The following is a 20,553-nucleotide window of genomic DNA, read 5'->3' as shown; positions in this document are numbered from 1 at the left end:
AAATTATAATTAATGGTTACTATTAATTCAACTAAATTTTGGAGAGGTCTTGGGAGACCTTAATATAGCTGTGTGTTGTGGGGAGAGGAGAAGGCCCATGGGTCAGGGTTTTACCATACCTGCTTTAAATGATGCCTCCTTAAGTATTTCAGTCAAAACTCTCCTAAAGAGACTCAGGAGGACAGAAGGGAGATGCAAATAGGGACATGTGCACAGAAAAGCAGCTCTTTTGGGGACCTCAAATTCAGCACCGTTTTTTGGGGGGGGTGAGATTGCAGCGACTGGCTCCCCATCCCTTTAACACAATGCATTCCCTAATAAACCCGGGGCTGATGGGAACATGTGGAGGGCACCAGCTTGGCAAAAACTGTTCTTATGAATGTAGCCCCAACCCCTATCAACTCGAATGTCTGAAAAACGCCTATCTGCTGGCCTTTAATCCACTGCTGTGTTGCAAAGGCTATGGCAGAAGAAACACAGAATCACAGAATTGTAGAGTTGGAAGGGACCCCAATGGTCATCTAGTCCAACCCCCTGCAATGCAGGACTCCACCTTTGGGTGGGTGGGCTCAAACCACCAACTTTCTGGTTAACAGCCAGATGCACTGACCCATCAATAGGTGAGAGTCAGGGAGTGGGGCTTGGGGATTTCAACAAGGGCCCAGCTACCTCCTTGCAAACATCACTTGAGAACTGCTTGCAGCACCTTCAGAAAACAAAGCCGACAAGTTGATTGTGGCATGCTCTTTCACAAATCAGAGGCACGAAGTGCTGTCCTCAGTTGACCAGAATATGTCTATATTTACACACAGGTAAGGGGTGAAGGAATGTTGATAGCGGGGTCAAGAACCAACAACATGCAAAGGGAGAGAGCCAGCATGCTGCGAGTTCCAATCCCCACCCAGCCATGACCCTCGTTCAGGCCCACAGGAACGCAGGAAGCCACGTCAGATCAAGGGTCCATCTAGCTCAACATTGTCTACACTGACTGGCAGCAGCTCTCCAGGTTTCAGACTGGGGGTGTCTCTCAGCTCCACCTGGCAGAAGGTCCACCTGACCTTCTGTGTGCAAACCAGACGTTCTGCCATTGAGCTGCAGCCCTTCCCTGTTTGCTGAGTATAATTGGTTGGTCTGCGCTATGAATTCCACCCAAAGACAGCGACAGTCCAGAAACGCCCTCCGACTGCCATGCTGCGTACTCACCTACGTGGGAGTAAGCCACATTTGATTCAGAGGGGCTGGCTTCTGAGTAGATATATCTAAGACGGTGCTGTTAGCAGGACAGTCCCTCTCCCACTCTCAAACACACACACACATGCAGTGCACCCTACTTCACAGGGTTGTTGTGAAAATAAAATTGGACGGAGAACAGTGTATACTGCAGCTCCTCATACAAAAGTGCTAGAGATCAGTGGCGTAGCTTGGGGGCACAGGGGGGGCCGGGGGCACAACATCTGGGGGTTAGGGTTAGGGGCGCAAATCCATGGGTTAGGGGGCGCAAATCCACGGGTTAGGGGGCACAAATTACTTGTCTTGCCCCGGGTACTGACAACCCACGCTACGCCACTGCTAGAGATTAGCCTATCATACAAGAGGCACCTGCTGAAATTCCCTCTTCTTACCCCAATTAAGGTGGAGCAGCCTCATCCCTTTTTCATTTGGCCTGCCTAGCAGGAAAGATGGCATAAACTTACAATACAACGACAATTATAGCAATAGTAATTAAAGAGGAAGCACAGATCCCAACGCTGCAGTGGCCACTTCTATTTTATCGTATCAGTCTGGGCACAACCCCTGCCCCTTCTAAACCCAGTGATAGGCCACAGCAAAGTCTGTCTGTGTGGGAGCTGGGATGGCCGAGAGGCTACACCAGTTGAATCCCAGCCTGTCTTGCAGCAGCAGCACCAAAAGCGGCTCCACCCGGCAGGCGTTCCTAAAGGTTTCGAAAGCATTCGGTAGCTCGTTCGGGCTGCTCCAATCTCCCGGCTTGTCACTTACAAGGGGTGGGGGCGCGGGGTATGACGGACAGCCCATCACTTGCTCTTTCCCACCCATGTGATCAGAAGCAAGAGCTATTTAAGGGAGGCCGGCGGCCGCGCCTGGAAAATATATATATATAAATATAAAGAGCGCCAAGCCAGCAAGCGCGCTGCGTGAAAGCCTCTCTCCTCGCTGCACAAACATTCCCGGCAAGGCTCGCCATGGCTGAGGCTTTCGCAGGCGTCTGGAACCTGGTCGACAGCTCCAATTTCGACGATTACATGAAAGCTATCGGTAAGAGCAGGGATACTATTTTTCCTCCCGTTTGAGGGGAGTGGGGTAGGGGAGAGACTGCCTAGGAGGAGAGCGCACAACCTTGCAGGCTGCTGGCACTGCAACCCCGAGAAGGCCAGCGGGGTTTTTCCTTCCACCATCAGTCACTCGCCCGCCCGGGAGGCTGAAATGTTATCGGTGCATCTTGGAATGCGCTCGGCTTGGGCAGCTCGCTCGGTGCGGTAACGCGTTTGGTAACGCCGGGCGCCGGCGAGCTGGGGCGTTTTCTCCTCCGCGGCCATCTGGAAATCCCTTGGATAAATTGAGCCGCCAGCCACGTGGGCGGAGGGCCGGCATTTCATTCAAACCTTCCCGTTTGTAGTACTGGAGGAGCTCCGCGGCGGATTAGGCTGCCGGGAGAATCCTTCCCTCTTAATCCCTTCTGGGTGTAAATGCGTTTAATTCGGATCCTTGCCGTGGCTGCAAGTGGTGCGTAGGGTAGCTCGGGTACATCGCATTCTGCTGCCCCCAGCCCCGGAGGTGCAGAAAGCAGAACCCCCGCGTCACAGCATAATCCCAGGTCTACCGGGGGGAGCCCTATTGAATTCCATGGGGCTTACGCCCAGGTAACAGTAGCTAGCGGTGGTTAGGGATTGCAGCCATCCATTTGTTATAGCAAAACGCAGCCTTGGGGCGCCTTAAGAGCGAACGCGCGTACTAGGTGGCGTGGGCTTTTCTGGATTTGCAGGAGAGGAAAATGCCACGTGTGGAAAGGGTTGGGGACGCGTGTCTGCCGCTGCAGCGAGCAAAACTGCACGCTTCTCGGCGCGTTTCAATAAGCCAAGGAAACGGATCTAGCTGCCCAGTCGTGAATCTCGAGTATGATGCATTCTCTCTCGTGCATGGTGCTTAGCCTAGAACTAAGCTTAATGGCGCTTGCTTCCGAGTAGACGCACAAAAGGTCTCGCGGTTAAGAGGCCCCCGGAGGAACCGGGCGAGGTCAGAGCGGTGAACCAAGTTTGGGGAAGAGGGCGGGGAAAGCCAGCCCGGGGCAGCTGCGCTTTCGGCGCATCTTCCATTTGCGCTAGGCCACGCCGCCTCCGCCCAGGGCGCTCCTCTCTCCGTCTGCGGGGCGATTGGTTTACACTGGTTGGAATGGGGCCAAACCCCGCCCGCTTGGCTCCTGCAGCGCCTTGGCAGATCTGCCCGCCCGAGATTTATTCCTCCTCTTATTCTTAGGCCACAAGATGGAAAGGGTGCATTTAAACCTATCTTAGCCTGTCCTATGCAAAGCAAATTACTCGGTGACTTACTCGGAAGTAAGTCCCATCATAAGTAAGACTTGCTCCGAAGTAAATGCAGGCAGAATCACTGCATAAATGATGGAGAGTTGAGCAGGAGACTTATTTTCTTTTGTTTCTCTAATTTCATGTTCATTACGATTTGATTACATTTATATGGCAACTTTCCTCCAAGGAGCTCGAGCTGTCCTAAACGGTTCCTTTTCCTTCCCATTTTATCCTCACAACAACCCTGTGAAGTAGGCTGTGCTGTGAGTGACTGGCCCTAGGTCACCCAGTGAATTTATGGCCGAGTGGGGATTCGAACCCTGGTCTCCCAGGTCTTAGCCCGATATTCTAGCCACTACACCACACTGGCTGGCTCTCTTAATACGTTCAGCCTTTTATTCTCTCGCTTTTATATGTGAGCCCTGAACAGCCCTATACACCCCCTCATTGTATTTATCTGGTAATCCACTGCCCTACACTTTATGGGGAAGGGCATGCCTCATTTCTGCTAGCCGCTACCATTGTCATTAGTTAGGGGTCAGAGTAGTTAGACTCTCCAGGGCTCTGTAATGCATATGTATCTAAGTGCATGAACATTGGCACTAAAGCCCCATGCAGTGTTCAGCCTGCCATTTTGCACAAAGCTTGAGGTATACTTGGAGCTGCTTATCAGGACTGAAGGACTCTTCCTACTCCCCCTTCCGATTTCTCCCTCTGTCTGCAAACTTGGGTCATGAGTGCTGCTGGACTGGTACCAAAAAAACCCCAAAACAAACCCACTTAAGACACAAGCAGGAGGTATCAGCATATGTGGAGAGAATCCTGAAGGGGAACCCCTCCCCCCCCCAAAAAGGCTCCATGAGTACTGAGCATGCTCAGTAGCCATGGAATGTAAGGAAAAATCAGAGTGAAAAAATTCAAAGAGTTTGGGGGTATTGTATATAATACATCCAATTGGCAATAATGAAGGGGAGAGTTAGAGGGTACTCAATGCAGAATGTGAATAAAGAATGGATAGTTTTAAAAGAATATTTGAAAATCTTTTATAATAGCAAAAACCTCCTAGCAGACCTTAAATGATTCTTGTAATGTATAGACAACAAACTAAAGAATATTTCTCAGAAAGAAATTAAGGAAACAAAGTATAACATTGTCACGGCCACCCAGGTCTGGTCCCAGCTCACAAGAGACCTCACTCCGTTGCAGCTTATTTACAGGAAAAGTTTATTGAAGATTTCTGCTTCTCATACAGTTCAGCATTGTGGCCGTACGTCTGCCACGTTAGACCGCTGAAGTCCCCTCTGACTCCTCCCCTCTTCCGCACCAACTTAATAGCCTGGCTCTAGACCACCTCTTCCTCTCCTTTCTTTTCCGCAGGGTCTTCCTGCCCCCCTGGGTTCCCTCTCTCCGTGACTCGCCTGAGGCTGAATCCTCTGCCGCCTCTTCCCCCCTCTTTCTGGCTTTAGGGCCGGGCTCCTCCCCTGAGCTCTCTCCACTTCCGCGCGCCTCTACGTTTGAACTTGGCGCGCGTACGTTGCTGCTGACCTTTCTTTCGACCGCTACACCACCCCCTGCTCTGCTCTCCACCCTTTCCGGCTGAACACCCTGCTCCAACCCCCTCTCTCTGTTCTCTCCTAATCCTGCTCCCTCCGAGAGGCTGACGACTCCACCCCCTTTTCTCCGTTCCGGCTGAGACGTCTCTTGCTTCCTCTGTCTTCCACTGGGCTCCTCTCCGCTTCTCCCTTCTCCTCCCCTTTGCTTGATTAAGGTAACCCCCTTTTGAGAATCCTCTGACTCGCTGCTCAGACTCGTGGATTCCCTCAGAATTCCGTCATCTTCTTCCTCATCCTTCTGCCCCTCCTCCCACTCGCTCTCCGTCTCCTCTGTCATCTCCTCCTCTCTCCCAGAAACCCTGACATCCATCCCCCCCTCGAAGCCCCCCCTTCCCCCCTCCCGCTCGCCGGGGACCGGTTGTGGAAACTGCGGCTCTTCGGGGGTAGGCTCAGGATACAGGTCGTCTACGTCAATGTTCTCTGCTGGCAGTTCTGTGTAAGTGTATTCGAAGTCGGGTTCTTCCCCCAAATGCTTCTCAGTCTCTGCTTCCATCGCTACTTCCTCCGGTGCTGCCCGCCAAGGACCTATCAGCCACCTCTTACGCCATTCCTCCTCTGGCTGCTCCTCCCACCAATAAGGGGTTTCCGTGTCCACCCCCGAGCACGATCCCCTGGGCGGGCTTGATTCTGGTGTTCTTTCCTCGGGGGAAGAGAAACCCCTGAACGTGCTATCTGACAATGTGGGTGTGAAAAGCCAGTCATCAAAGTACTCAGCTGGCATGGGTCTATGTGGGAAAAGTGCATGGAACTCTTCTTTCAAAAGGGGTTCGTCTAACTCGTAGCCTGGCACCCAACTATTAGCAGCGGCTGGTGTGCCCTCCCTGGCGAGAAAATATTCAACTCCCTCCTCCCCCCATCTCGAGTCCAGTATCTCTGTGACCTCGTTAAGAGGTTCTGGTCTTGGCGATTCCCCCCTCTCAGGCGCCCTCCTACGTGGCTCTGGGGGTGCTCCTGACTCTTGAAACCTGTGTGGGGTTTTGTAGGGAGTGAGCACCGACCTATGAAAGACCGGGTGCACCCTGGAACCTTCCGGAAGGGCTAGACGAAAAGCCACCGGATTGATCTTAGCCTCAACTTGATATGGCCCTAGCTGCCTGTGTCCTAACTTCTTCTTGGCCAATGACCTGGCCGGCATCGCGTGGGCTGCTAACCACACCCAGTCCCCAACCTGGATGTCCTCTCCCGCCCTCCTGTGCTTATCGGCCTGCACCTTATACGCCTGTTTTGCCAGCTCCAAATGTCTCCGCAGCTCCTCGTGCACCTCTTGCAACTCCGCTGCAAACTGGTCGGCATCTTGAGGCCCCCCCCCTCCTGGTGCCGCAAATCTCGGGAAGGTTCTGGGATGACGGCCATTGTTCGCGAAGAAAGGCGTCACCCCGGTGGAAGCGTGTTTCGTGTTGTTGTAGGCGAATTCAGCCATCGGCAGATAGTCCACCCACGCCGCAGGTCGCTGGTTGGCGTAGCACCGCAGGTACTGCTGCATGATCGCGTTGACCCTCTCCGCTTGACCGTTGGTTTGTGGATGCCTCGCCGATGTCAGGTTGATTTTGACGTGCAAGATGCCCAGAAGCTTTCGCCAGAAAGTGGAAACAAACTGGCGCCCCCTGTCGGACAAGACGGACTGCGGAAGTCCATGCACTCTGAAGACGTGATCGATGAAGAGCTTTGCGGTCTGTTCTGCCGTCGCCACCTTGGCACAAGGGATGAAGTGCGCCATCTTGGTGAACAAGTCCACCACCACTAACACCGCCGTCTTACCTCTGGAGCTGGGCAGGTCTGTAACAAAGTCCAACGCTACCCTCTCCCATGGTTGCTGCGGTGTCTCCAGCGGTTCTAGCAATCCCGCCTGCTTCTGGTGCACTGGTTTGGACCTCTGGCAGATATCACACCTGGCGACGTAGTCCGCCACCTCTCCTCTCATCTGGGGCCACCAAAAGTCTCTAGCCACCAACTCCATCGTCTTCTCTTTGCCGAAATGGCCTGCACTAGGGGCGTCATGCAACTGTTGCAGAACCTTGGCTCGAAGATCGTCGGTGGGCACGTAAAGGGCACCCTTACGAGTCAAAAGTCCATCTTGTAATTGAAACTCATCGTTGTGTCGCGACCCTCCGCGTAGCTCCTCCATCTTAGACTGTGCAAACTGATCCCTTTGCAACGCGCGTCGCACCGCGTCCAGGTCGACTGCGATGGTAGCGCACGTCCACGCCTGCGGTGCGAAAATGTGCTTTGCTGCGATTGGAGCTGCTTCCTCCAAGTATTGCGGCTTTCGGGACAGCGCGTCTGCAATAACATTGGAGTCTCCTGGGATGTATTCTATTTTGAAGTCGAAGTCCGCAAAGAACTCCGCCCAGCGCATGTGTCGCTGGGTCTGCAACTTAGCCGTCCGCCAATACTCTAAGTTCTTGTGATCCGTGCGGACCTGCACCGTGTGCTTGGCTCCTATTAAGAAGTGTCGCCACGCTTTGAAAGCTGCATGAATGGCCAACAACTCCCTGTCCCATATGGTATAATTGCGCTCCGTCTTGCTGAGCTTCCGGGAGTAGAACGCACCCGGTCTCCAGTTGCCTTGTGAATCCTCTTGCAAAAGAACGGCCCCAACCGCTCTGTCTGACGCATCGGTCTCTACCCGCATGGGTCTGCCGGGATTCACGTGGAGCAGCTGCTCTTCGGAGGCGAAAAGACCCTTAAGCGTCCGGAAAGACCGCTCCGCTTGTTCGGTCCAGACGAACTTCTTCTTCTTGGAACTGAGGGTGTCAGTGATCGCCGCCGTCGCGTTCGCAAAACCTTTAATAAACTTGCGGTAAAAATTGGCAAAGCCGATGAACCTCTGGACCTCTTTCCGATTTCGAGGGCTTTTCCAGTCCAACAGCGCTTGAACCTTAGCCCTGTCCATGGCCAGTCCCTCGTCGGACAACTTGTAGCCAAGGAAATCAACCTCTCTGACATCAAACTGGCACTTTTCCAACTTGGCGTACAGCCTGTGTTCCTTCAGCCTCTGCAGGACCTCCCTCACGTCCTTATCGTGATCCTCCGGCGATTCCGAGAAAATCAGGATATCGTCGAGAAAGCAGACACACTTTTTGTAGAGGAGACCTGCTAGCACGTGGTGCATAAATGCTTGAAAAACGTGGCTGCCATTTTGGAGGCCGAAAGGCATGACTCTGTATTCGTATGTGCCCAGAGGGGTGAACATGGCGGTCTTCCACTCATCTCCTTTCCGGATGCGGATGAGATTGTAAGCTCCACGTAGGTCCAGCTTGGTGAAAATCTTGCCCCTCCTGACGGTCGCTAAAAGGTCGTCAATCTTGGGCATGGGGAAAGCTTTGGGCTTAGTCAAGCTGTTGATGAACCTGTAATCCACTATAAGCCTTTTTTGGGGCGTGTCCTTCTTCTTCACAAAGAAAACAGGGCTGCCTCCCGCTGCTTTAGATTCCTGGATGAAACCGCGCTTGAGGTTATGGTCTATGAACTCCCGAAGCTCTTGCATTTCGTCCTCCGACATGGAGTACAGCTTGGCAGCAGGCAATTGCGCCCCTGGCACTAAATCAATCGCGCAGTCGTAAGGTCTATGAGGCGGCAACTTGTCAGCTTCCTTCTCACAGAAAACCTCCAAGAATTCCTGGTACTTGTGAGGCACTGTTTGCACCATACCCAGATGCAATGGCTGCTCAGCTTCTCCTCCCTGATCGGTCTGAAAGCAATGCTGAGCACAATACGATGAACAAAAGTTGATCTGCCTCTGGTACCACGCAACCGCGGGACTGTGCCTCTCCAGCCAACTCATGCCTAACACGATGGGTGTGTCCGATAAGTGGGTGACATTGAAACTAATAAGCTCTCGATGGTTGCCAATCTGCATCATCATGGGAGGGGTTTGCTGCACCACTTGCCCCCCCAGCAACTTCCTGCCGTCCACCGTGACCACGTTCAGAGGCGTCGTTGCAGGCAGGAGCGCCATGTTGTGCTGCTTAACGAACTGCAGTCCCATGAAGTCGGCGTTGCTTCCCGAATCGATCGTTATTGGAACCTCGAGGAGTCTCCCATCAGGCAACTGGAGTGTTGCTGTGAGCAGAACTGCCGGTTTGGGAGGCAAAGGGTCCACGCTCTGCAGTGATGCTGGGGGCTTGTCTACAGATCCGCCTGGCTGAGCCCCAGTAGCTCTGCTTCCAGCCAGGCACTGTCGTTTCCCTGAAGCTGCTCCCCTGGTTGCACCTCTGCTGTTACAGTTGCCAGCGCTGCAGTGTGCTTCTGGAGCCTCTGGGGGCACTCTTTCGCCATATGGTGCGCACTGTCACAGATGTAACACTTCCTGGTTCCTCTAGGAGGCTTCGCTTTGGCTGCACCAGGGACAGGGCTCTGGGATGGCTTCTGAGCCCTAGCACCACCAATCTCCATTGGCTCCTCTCTGTCCTTCCCCATTGGCGAGGGGTGCGCACGGCTGAAGTCCCTGTGCACAAAAGGGAGAGTCCTTGCTTGCGCACGCGCTTGGGGCCCGTCCTCCTCATGCCACGGACGCCCCTCATGTCGAATTCCAAGAGCTAAAGCCCGTTGCACCACGTCTTCTAGGGTCTGGGGTCTGTCCCCCCTAGCGATCTCATCCTTGATGGGGGGGCTCAATCCCTCCCAAAAAAGATCTCTGACCGGTTTACTGTCCTTTGGCCAATCTAAGGCGGTGAGCAATGCAAAAAATTTAGAGTGGTATTGGCGCACAGTCGCTTTCCCCTGCCTCAGCCCGTGCATTTGACGGCGCGCAATGTCCACATCCACAGAGGATTGAAAACAAGAATCCATCGCTTTGATGAACGCAGTTGAATCGCGACGGGCCGGTCCATCTTCGCGCCACAAATTGCGTAGCCAAGCCCTGGCCTCCCCATGCAGGTGCGAAACAATGAACCCCACTCTCTCCTCCTCATCTTTAAAATCGTGACGGAGTAAGTGCAGTGCATATACAACGTCCGCTCTGAAATTGGGATAGTCTTGCAAGTTGCCATTAAAATGCGGAACTAGGGCACCCCCCCTCCGTCCAAGCGCAATGCCCTCCGCTCTGGATCCTGGGGCCCCCGCCTTGTCCGCGCGCTCCCACCTTGCCTGCAAATCCTGGCACGTCTTCTCCAAGTCGTCATTCTTCTTCTGCGAAGCAATGACTGCCGATGTGAGAGCGGTAACCTGATTCCGCAATGCAACCAGCTGCTCCTCAGCGCTCATGGCTGCTCCCGTTCGTGAGCTTCGCAAAAAAAAATTTTTGCTTTCAGAGAGGGGACTTACTGTCACGGCCACCCAGGTCTGGTCCCAGCTCACAAGAGACCTCACTCCGTTGCAGCTTATTTACAGGAAAAGTTTATTGAAGATTTCTGCTTCTCATACAGTTCAGCATTGTGGCCGTACGTCTGCCACGTTAGACCGCTGAAGTCCCCTCTGACTCCTCCCCTCTTCCGCACCAACTTAATAGCCTGGCTCTAGACCACCTCTTCCTCTCCTTTCTTTTCCGCAGGGTCTTCCTGCCCCCCTGGGTTCCCTCTCTCCGTGACTCGCCTGAGGCTGAATCCTCTGCCGCCTCTTCCCCCCTCTTTCTGGCTTTAGGGCCGGGCTCCTCCCCTGAGCTCTCTCCACTTCCGCGCGCCTCTACGTTTGAACTTGGCGCGCGTACGTTGCTGCTGACCTTTCTTTCGACCGCTACACCACCCCCTGCTCTGCTCTCCACCCTTTCCGGCTGAACACCCTGCTCCAACCCCCTCTCTCTGTTCTCTCCTAATCCTGCTCCCTCCGAGAGGCTGACGACTCCACCCCCTTTTCTCCGTTCCGGCTGAGACGTCTCTTGCTTCCTCTGTCTTCCACTGGGCTCCTCTCCGCTTCTCCCTTCTCCTCCCCTTTGCTTGATTAAGGTAACCCCCTTTTGAGAATCCTCTGACTCGCTGCTCAGACTCGTGGATTCCCTCAGAATTCCGTCATCTTCTTCCTCATCCTTCTGCCCCTCCTCCCACTCGCTCTCCGTCTCCTCTGTCATCTCCTCCTCTCTCCCAGAAACCCTGACAAACATGATACTGTGTAAAAAAATAATATATGAGACTTAGTTTTTTGAGAACAATTGGAAGTTTAATATCTTTCTTACTTTCATTTATTTTCTTTTTCTTTTTGTTGTGTAGTGTTAGTGCATAAATTGTAAAATGGCAAATTGTTGTGTAAATATGTGTTGAATGTTTAATAATTTTTTTTTAAAGGAAATGTAGGGTGACAGCTCAAAAAGAGAGAAGGGAAAATGCAAGGAGAGTGGAATTATCTGCTTAGAGAGAATATTGGGTGGCTGGAAGCTTGGGACAAGAGCACTTCTATTAGGAGGGGGAATATGCTGCAACACTTTGTTGCAGGACCCACTTCTATTACTCCTTTAAACTCCAAAAACAAACATCTTTCAGATTGATGGGCTATGAGGCTATGGCAGGGTTAAAGAATACAGCAGGTGAAATAGACTCTTCCACAGAGTTATGGCATGAAGAGGCTCAGGTGGTGTTCTGTGGTTTGATGACTAGGGTGTTATGTGCCTTTTTTCAGCTGGAAAATGTTGGAGGCTGTGATGCTCTGTGGAACTTCTTATGTGCTTGTTGGAACTGTGAAAAGTTCCTGGGAGATTGTCTGAGAGTGGCAAATCAGTACAGAACAGGCGGGGCCTAATTTCAGGTGGCATGATAAATATGCTGATTAAAAATTTAAAATATCAAAAATTTGGAAGAAATTGCAAATGAGGGCAAAGTACCTTTTGGCCCTGTACACTCTTTGGCCAGGAAACTGGAAGATGAGATCAGGTTCACATAACGCCATACATTTAAAATACTATGCTACCACTTTAAACAGTTGTGGCTTCCCTCAAAGAATCCTGGGAGCTGTAGTTTAAGGGTGCTGAGAGTTGTTAGGTAAAGGTAAAGGGACCCCTGACCATTAGGTCCAGTCGTGGCCAACTCTGGGGTTGCAGCGCTCTTCTCGCTTTACTGGCCAAGGGAGCCGACGTACAGCTTCCGGGTCATGTGGCCAGCATGACTAAGCCACTTCTTGCTAATCAGAGCAGGGCACGGAAATGCCATTTACCTTCCTGCCAGAGCGGTTCCTATATATCTACTTGCACTTTGACGTGCTTTTGAACTGCTAGGTTGGCAGGAGCAGGGACCGAGCAACGGGAGCTCACCCCGTTGCGGGGATTCGAACCGCCAATCTTCTGATCGGCAAGCCCTAGGCTCTGTGGTTTAACCCACAGCACCACCCGCGTCCCTGAGAGTTGTTAGGCAACTACTATTCCCCTCACAGAGCCATATTTTTCAGAGTTGTCTGGGAAGAGGGATTAATTGTTAAACCACTCGGAGAACCACTCTGGGAGGAGAATGGAGCAACTTTCAGAACCCTTAACAAAAATCCCAGGATTCTCTGAGGGAAAACATGAGTATTACAAGTCCTATAACAGTGTTTTAAATGTATGGTGTGAATGTGGCCAAGCTTCTACCTTAATGAGAAATTGGGCAGAATCCTGCCTGCATGCTTTCTGTTGTATCTCTCAATAAGTAAAGGAGTTAGAGACTTGCTTATCTTCTGTGTGTGAGAGAGAGGGGGAGGGGTTGGAATATTCCAGGGAAGGTCAATTCCCTTGGTGCTTATCTTCCTTCTTGGAATACTAGCATACCTTATTGCACTCTGGGCAAGATTATTTTCCTCCTCCAAGGACACTCGAAGGCCCCAGTAGACATTGTGACATGTTTGGAGGAACTAAGGGCATTTATTTAACTGGCAATAGCAATCCAGGATCTCAGCAAATGCTTTCAACATTGTCTGCTAACTGGAATCCTTTTTACGGTAACTGCAGACCCCAGCAGTTGGGGTTTTCTACAAGAAAAGCAGCATGTTCTCCATCCCTGAGCTTCTGACCCTTCTGTTAATCATAGGAACCTACAACATAATCTTGTAATGGGTCACACCATTGACCTATCTTGCTCAGATAGGTGGCGAAACCCAGGACCGGGAGCCAAATCCATCTGTACAAAGATAAAATCTGTATTTGTTGCTTTGCCTGCTTTTGGCCCCACCCACCATGTTGTGCTGTCCTTGGAAGACTGCCCAGAAGAGGATGTTGAATTGTAAAATTGGAAGGGACCACATTGGAAGGGCTCATTTAGTCCAGCCCCCTGCAATGCAGGAATCTTTTGCCCTACATGGGTCTTGAACCCACAACTCTGAGATTAAGAGTCTCATGCTCTGCAGACTGAGCTTGAGCTGGAAAGTTTCCCAGCCCTTGCTGCTCATTGACTAGATATCAGACACGTTGGGCATGCTTGGCTGTACCTGAGGATGATGGGGTCATCAAACCTGGTACTGTGCATGCAAATCAGGTGCTCTATCATTGAGCTTACGATCCTTTTCCCAATCACAGAGGATATGGAAGAGATCTCGGTTTTAAAAGCAGAACTGACCTGGGGAGCAGAAAGGAAAAACTCACCCACTCTGAGATTTTTTGACAGTTCTCACCTTTGGGAGATGTGGAGGTGAGGTCCACCACCTACCCCATCTTCAAAGTAACCCTCTTAAAATTGTATCTATTAGGCCACCTTTTCTTAAGGGGCTCCCCATTTTAGCCTCCCAGCACCCCTGCGAGGTGTGCAAGTCTTGGTGAATGCCACTGGTCCAAGGTCATGCAGTGAGCCTCAAGGCAGAACAGAAATTTGACCCTGGGTCTGCTCCAGTCCTAGTCTGACACGCTATATACTACACAACACACTAGTTACGGATCTGGGAGGGTGGAATGTAAGGATTGCTGGTCATAGGGTTCAATGCATATGGGCTCTCTGGTGGGAGCACAACGGAGCCGTTCCTTTCCATTGCAGTTGCCAGCAAGGGTACGAATCCAATCAGATTAGCAGCTAAATGAGGAGAGGTCCACCCCCAAAGGAATGCAAATGGTAAGAGTCTTGCCACACTGCTAAATCCTGCCTGGAGAGCTCTCCTTTGCAGCTTATCATATACAAACATGTGGGTCTCTTAGGAGTCCTCTCCACTACATGGGTGAATGCCAGAAAGAACACTCCCTACAAGGACTGGTGATGGAGGCCTGATTTCTCTATCTCAGTAAGTCAAGAAGGACTCGCTTGCTCCACCTTCAGTGCAACAGATTTAATTCTGATGAATAAGCCTTTGTTCTTTTTGGTGGTGTGGTTGGGTGTTGGGTTATTGTGTTCTGTTGTGTGTGTGTGTGTTTAACCGAGCAGTTTTGCGAGCAGCTCTCTCGAGAAGGTATGGGGGAACCTTGGGCCCTCCAGATGTTGCATCAACCCTAGTGAGCATAGCTAATGGCCCACAATGATGGGAGTTGTGGTTCAGCAACATCTGGAAGGTCAAAGATTCCCACACCTCCACCTTCTTTTTAATCATTCATTAGCTTTCTTCTGTTTTAACAAATCCGCTTTCCATACCAGCATCCCATCAATGCTGTGATGATTATGGCACACTGACTTCCAAGCTTCTAGGCTGCTAATTCCCACCCCCTTTAACCTCTCCTTTTCCTGCAGGCGTGGGCTTTGCCACGAGGCAGATGGCCAACCTGACCAAACCCACCACCATTATAGAGGTTGACGGCAACAAGATTACCCTCAAGACCCAGAGCACTTTCAAGAGCACGGAGATCAAATTCACAATAGGAGAAGAATTTGATGAGACGACCGCGGATGACAGACATGTCAAGGTAGAGTTCTGGCTGTCAAGATTGTGGTTGCAACCCTTGCTAGGTCCCATCAGGAGCTACAAAAGGGTTAGACAAGAATACAGAAGATGTTTTATAGCCGATCACACTGATGTGTCTATTTAGCCCATGACTGTCTAGTTTGACTGGCCATGTTGTCAGCTGCTAGCAGTCCAGGCTGGTTTATTTAGGGCAAATGGGGCACTACCACACCACCCTGGGTCTGGCCTCAGCCCAGCCCTCACCTGCTTGCCTTCTTACTTGCATCTAGTTCAAAGGGTAGCACTGTCTACTTGCTTCCTGCTCCTTAGTCCCATAGTTGCCCTTCTAAAACTCAGCAGGAAGGATTGTGCTGATGAGTACTTTTACTATGTAAATAACGTTCTCTCTCTCTTTTTAAAATTTGATTTCTTTGTTTCTTATCTTTGTTACCTCATTTTTTCTTTCTTTATAAATTTTCTATTTTATATAATTTTCTATTTTTTTCCCTGTTAAGAGATAGTACATAATGTTTGTATAGACATGCAAATCTTTTAATCAATAAAGAATTAATAGTTTAAAAAAAAAAACCTCAGCAGGTTATGGGGCGAAACCAGGGCTTTTTCAGCTGTTGCCTCCGATCTGGTGGAACGCTCTGCCACAAGAGACTAGGGCCCTGCGGGACTTGACATTTTTCCGCAGGGCCTGCAAGACAGAGCTGTTCCACCAGGCCTTTGGCTAGGACACAGCCTGACTCCCTCTTTTGGCAATCTTCACAAAACTCTAGCCCAATGGTTGCCATCAATTTGATTTGAATTAATTTTATAATGAAATGATTTTAGAATGTTGTATTATTTTACTGTTGTTAGCTGCCCTGAGACCGGCTTCGGCTGGAGAGGGCGGGATATAAATTGTTGTTATTATTATTTATTATTAATTGATTCTGCTTGTCATTGACTCTGCCTTCCACCCTACCATTCCAAATGGACACCAGCCACCACTGCCTGCTGCCTGATCCTTGTCACTCAAGATGCCAGGACGGAACCAAATCAGTGGAGATTAAGTCTCACACTGGCCACAATGCCTATGTCCTGCCACTTGGTTGGGAATCACCAGTGGGGAGAATGTCTGTTGTGCTGCTGTCCTGCTTGCAGGCTTCCTGTGAGCACCAGGTTGCCCACTCTGAGAACAGGATGCTGGGCAAGCTGGACCTTTGGCCTGATCCGTAGGGCTTTCCTTCTGTTCTTAACTTGGGGAGAAATGCCAAGGTGCTACAGAAACATAAAGTGATGAGGAGGGCCTGGGAGAGAGAATGCAGATGGTCAGGAAATAGGAACATTTGGCCCTCCACTTGTTGCTAAACTACAGCTTCTGTCAACCCCACCCAGCATGACCAAAAGCCAGGAATAATGGAAGTTGTAGTTCAGCAACCTCGGGAGGACCAAAGGTTCCTTACACTTGGAGTAGGTAGCAGTGTGCTCAATTCTACAGGACAGCCTCTCCTGGTATGCCCTGCAGAGGACCTTAATGACAACATTTTGGAGGTCCAGGTTGCAAGGTGGTTAGATTGGTCTCAACTAGGGCCAGGGCCTTTTCGGTACTGGCCCTGACTTGGTGGAACACTCTGTCACAAGAGACTAGGGCCCTGCAGGACTTGACATCTTTCCGCAGGGCCTGCAAGACAGAGCTGTTCCACCTGGCCTTTGGTTTGGACTCAGTCTGACCCTTATGTCTCCCTCCCCTTATGGTTTTGATCTATGGGCTACTTTTAAAATGAGGCTGCATTTTAAATTGCATTTTAACCTGTATTTTAAATTGGGTTTTTTCCCCCTATTATGTTTTTACTGTAATTTTACTGGTGTTAGCCGCCCTGAGCCTGGCTCTGGCTGGGGAGGGTGGGGTATAAATAAAATTTATTATTATTATTAATTGTCATTAATCAGGCTGGTCTGTTTCACTATGAAGACTCTGCTTTATGGTCCATACGGAAAGGGCTTTGTTTGGGAGTAGCCCGGGGTACCTGACCCCTTGGTCATTTGTGCTGCCACCCCCAAGCTCTCCTACTCCTTCTCCCCCTTATTTTCAACCTTTGCTTGCAGAGCTGCTGGGCTTGCTGCAAAGTGCAAAACTGGCAAGATCCCATTCACCCAGTCTCTTAACTTGCCTAGAAGTCTTCTCTACATTCATTCAAATTTGTGACATGGGCTTGTGTCCTTTAGGTACCTAGTCACACCCCTGTCATTGCATCTGACCAGACCAGAGCTTACCTGTTTTTCTATAAACGTTGGGTTTTTCTGGAGGTGTTAGCAGTGCTTTTTTTAGGGGATACTCAAGAGTACACAGTGCCGGCACCTCTTTTTGTTGTTGTAAAAAGTGTGGCACTTACTGAAACAACTTCAGTAAAAAAAGTACAGTGGTACCTCGCATTAAGTACTTAATTCCTTCCGGAGGTCCATACTTAACCTGAAACTGTTTTTAACCTGAAGCACCACTTTAGCTAATGGGGCCTCCTGCTGCTGCCAGGCCACCGGAGCACAATTTCTGTTCTCATCCTGAAGCAAAGTTCTTAACCCAAGGTACTATTTCTGGGTTAGCGGAGTCTGTAACCTGAAGCGTATGTAACCTGAGGCATATGTAACCCGAGGTACCACTGTACTTACTGACTGTTAGGTTATTTTTGAGCAAACCAGCAGAGGTTTGCACTGATTAAGAACCTTAAGTTTGTATACTGGATTCCTATTCATCGAAGTGGTTTTCTCTTACCTGTTATCAGATCCTGAACAAACCAATTCCGTTGCTGTGACGTTGATATTTATTGTCTGTCAAAAGAAGCTGTGCTACTGGTTTCTACCCTCAAATGACACAGCCTGCAGCTCTGAAGCCTTGCTGGGGGTGGGTGGAGTATAAAATAAAAAAGTAGCTTAGAGCGTATTAAAACAATTCTTCTTTTCAATAATCACATAGCCATGACTCACTGCAGGATCTCTGTTACTGGTGAGAGCAGCTTGTGATGATGCCACAACATATTTTAAAAACTAGGGTTGTGAGCTGAAACTGATGTTAATTGAGGGGTTGAGTGTGAAAGATCCATTTTTGCCCTGGTATGTTAATGTGATGGGGAAAGAAGGGTTTTTTGTTCCAAGTGGTGAAAGTAAATTCTTCCAGTGCTTTTCCTTATTCTCAAAAAGGTGCTTGTATTGCTGGTGTGCAGTTTCAGTTACCCTTGCTTAAAGGAAAAAGGCAAATGACTTAATTGACTAAAAATATTGTTTTAAGTGGTGTACAGACACTTGTCAAGCAAAACGTAATGGGCGGGAGGCAATGGAAATATCTCATTTGCATTCCATAGGAAGCAAGCATGTGTGAATTACTGGCAAGCTGCATGTTTGACCTTCGAAGCAAATGATTTTGGCTGGCAGGCAGCCAGAGGACAAGATGTTAAAACAACATGTATGGCCTGCGAGAGGTTCTGCTTTAGAGCTTCACAGGAGTTGCAGGGCACTCTGCACAGATGACCTGAGCCTGAAGGTTAACAATAGGATAGGCTTACAGCAGCTGGCAGCCTCACTGGCTCCCACGTGGGGCACATATAAGGGTGGGGGATATGACTCAGTTCACATTTAAAGGGGAACTTGTCTAACCTAAACCTTCTGAAACAATATGAGAACTGAAAGGCCCAGTCATCCTTCAAAATCCACACTTATCTGAAGGAGCATCTCCAACCCCATCATTCTGCCCGGACACTAAGGTCCAGCGCCGGGGGCCTTCTGACAGTTCCCTCGCTGTGAGAAGCCAAGTTACAGGGAACGAGGCAGAGGGCCTTCTCGGTAGTGGCACCCACCCTTTGGAACGCCCTCCCACCAGATGTCGAAGAGAAAAACAACTACCAGACTTTTAGAAGACATCTGAAGGCAGCCCTGTTTAGGGAAGCTTTTAATGTTTAACAGACTGTTGTATTTTAATATTTTATTGAAAGCCACCCAGAGTGGCTGGGGAAACCCAGCCAGATGGGCAGGGTATAATTATTATTGTTGTTGTTGTTGTTGCTGCTGTTTTATTTTGCATTGTGGTTCTTTGGCCAAATAATAGATACAAATATGTGGAGCATTGTTAGGAGACTCCTGTTCTTCCTCAGAGCTACACTTCCCAAGATTTCCTGGGGAAAATGATTAAACCACTCTAGAAATTGCAGCTCTGGGACAGGAATAGGGGCTTCCTAAAAACTCTCAGCATCCTTAACAAAGCTCCCAGGATTTTTTGGAAGAAGCCGTGGCTGTTTAAAGTGGGATGATACTGCCTTAAATCCATGGTGCAGATGGGACCTTGCTTACAACCCACCTAAGGGATGAAACTGTCTGTCCGCCTTCCTCCTCTGTAGTCTCTCTGTGTTGCGCTTGTGGAACTCAGAATTCTTTTCTGTTACGAACCACAATTCTGTGGCTCTCTAACAAATTTGATTTGATTTCTTTCTTTCAGTCCCTTGTGACACTAGATGGAGGGAAGCTCCTTCATGTGCAGAAATGGGATGGGAAGGAGACCTCGCTAGTCCGAGAACTGAAGGACGGAAAGTTGATTTTGGTAAGACAAAGTACGCTGCTCTTTACCTGTGGCCTACATGGGCAAGTTAAAAATTTGAAGAGAAAACTGCAAGGGAAGGAAATCACTCCTGGAAACTATTTAACCTGCCTCCAACCCCACCCCACCCCTGGTCACATGAAAGTGTGCCTGGGAAAAAACAAGCAAGTAACTCTTTACTTTAGCTGCCTCTGCAATTTAATAGTTGGTTAGCTATATCAATTAGAAACATTTTGATCAACTGCAAGAGGTGCCCACTTAATCAGCCTGCAGGGTTGTTGTTCTTACTTTTTCAAATTTGTCCTTTAGACAAGTACATACAATCCTTGTCTGTGGATGCTCTGCCCCACCCTGGAAACACTCGTGCCAAGTTTGGCAATGATATCTCAAGAGCCAAACCTATGCAAAAAAATGTCAAACTAAAGTCCCATCCTGGTCCGCCATCTTGATTCAAGATGGTGTCACCAATATGGTGATAAAGTCTTCTGCACCCAGCTTGGAAACCCTTGTGCCATGTTTGGCAATGATATTTCAAGAGGCAGGCAAGCCTATGGAGAATAGACAGTCAAACCTCTTTCCAAAATATACATTGGATATTAGCCCACCCTTATGGTTTTGTAAGTAATGCCCCAAGACTAAGTCTATACAGTCTATAACAGGCCTCCTGGGCGGGTCACAGGGTTTCTGGGGTAAGACTTGCTTACCTTTTCTTCTCTTTCAGACTCTGACGATGGGCACCATGGTCTGCACCCGTACCTATCAAAAAGCGGAATAAGAGCCTGTACCTGTTCTCTTGCCAAGTCATCCAATGCCAAACTTGTTGCCAAATTGCCTTTGTGATTCCCTTCCTCCCCACAAGTGTTTTTTGTATAGTTGTTTAACCTTTTTGAATCTGTTCGGTATGCAACTTGAAGTCTCTCACCCTGATCTTTGGGGTTTTCTTTCCTTTCATTGCTTTAAAAAAAAAAATACTGAAGAAGTGGGCGAGGCAGAAACAAGCTATGTGGAAGTAATAAACTGAAATAGTTGTGTAATGGTGTCTGGCTGAGTCTGTCTGCTTGCCCTTGATGACATAACTGGGATTATGACTAATAAATCATTCCATTTGTGTGTGGGGGGGGGGAGCTTTTCA

The 20,553-nt window shown here is 49.7% G+C and overlaps 1 protein-coding gene and 1 long non-coding RNA gene across 2 annotated transcripts in view; both read left to right on the top strand.

The window, feature by feature from the left end:
• The window catches only part of LOC309375405, a 168,366-nt gene that overhangs the window by 146,752 nt on the left and 1,061 nt on the right, over positions 1 to 20,553 (top strand). The gene's annotated exons all lie outside the window — the stretch shown is intronic.
• FABP3 (fatty acid binding protein 3) lies at positions 2,108 to 20,455 on the top strand. The gene is made up of 4 exons (XM_081921034.1): positions 2,108 to 2,274; positions 14,698 to 14,870; positions 19,323 to 19,424; positions 20,143 to 20,455. Exons 1-4 carry the CDS (start codon positions 2,202 to 2,204, stop codon positions 20,194 to 20,196), a joined length of 402 nt encoding a protein of 133 aa, XP_081777160.1. The 5' UTR covers positions 2,108 to 2,201; the 3' UTR covers positions 20,197 to 20,455.

The sequence above is a fragment of the Podarcis melisellensis genome, assembly GCF_964234715.1.
Source record: "Podarcis melisellensis genome assembly, chromosome: 8".
NCBI classification, from domain to species: Eukaryota; Metazoa; Chordata; class Lepidosauria; order Squamata; family Lacertidae; genus Podarcis; species Podarcis melisellensis.
Note: the sequence above shows the minus strand (reverse complement) of the source record. Positions and strands in the feature narration are given on the sequence as shown.

Excerpts from the sequence above, each read along its gene's own strand:
- FABP3 (XM_081921034.1), top strand. The coding sequence starts at position 2,202 with ATGGCTGAGGCTTTCGCAGGCGTCTGGAACCTGGTCGACAGCTCCAAT. Across the intron at positions 14,871-19,322 it reads CGGATGACAGACATGTCAAG|TCCCTTGTGACACTAGATGG; the intron begins GTAGAGTTCTGG and ends TCTTTCTTTCAG. Across the intron at positions 19,425-20,142 it reads AGGACGGAAAGTTGATTTTG|ACTCTGACGATGGGCACCAT; the intron begins GTAAGACAAAGT and ends CTTCTCTTTCAG.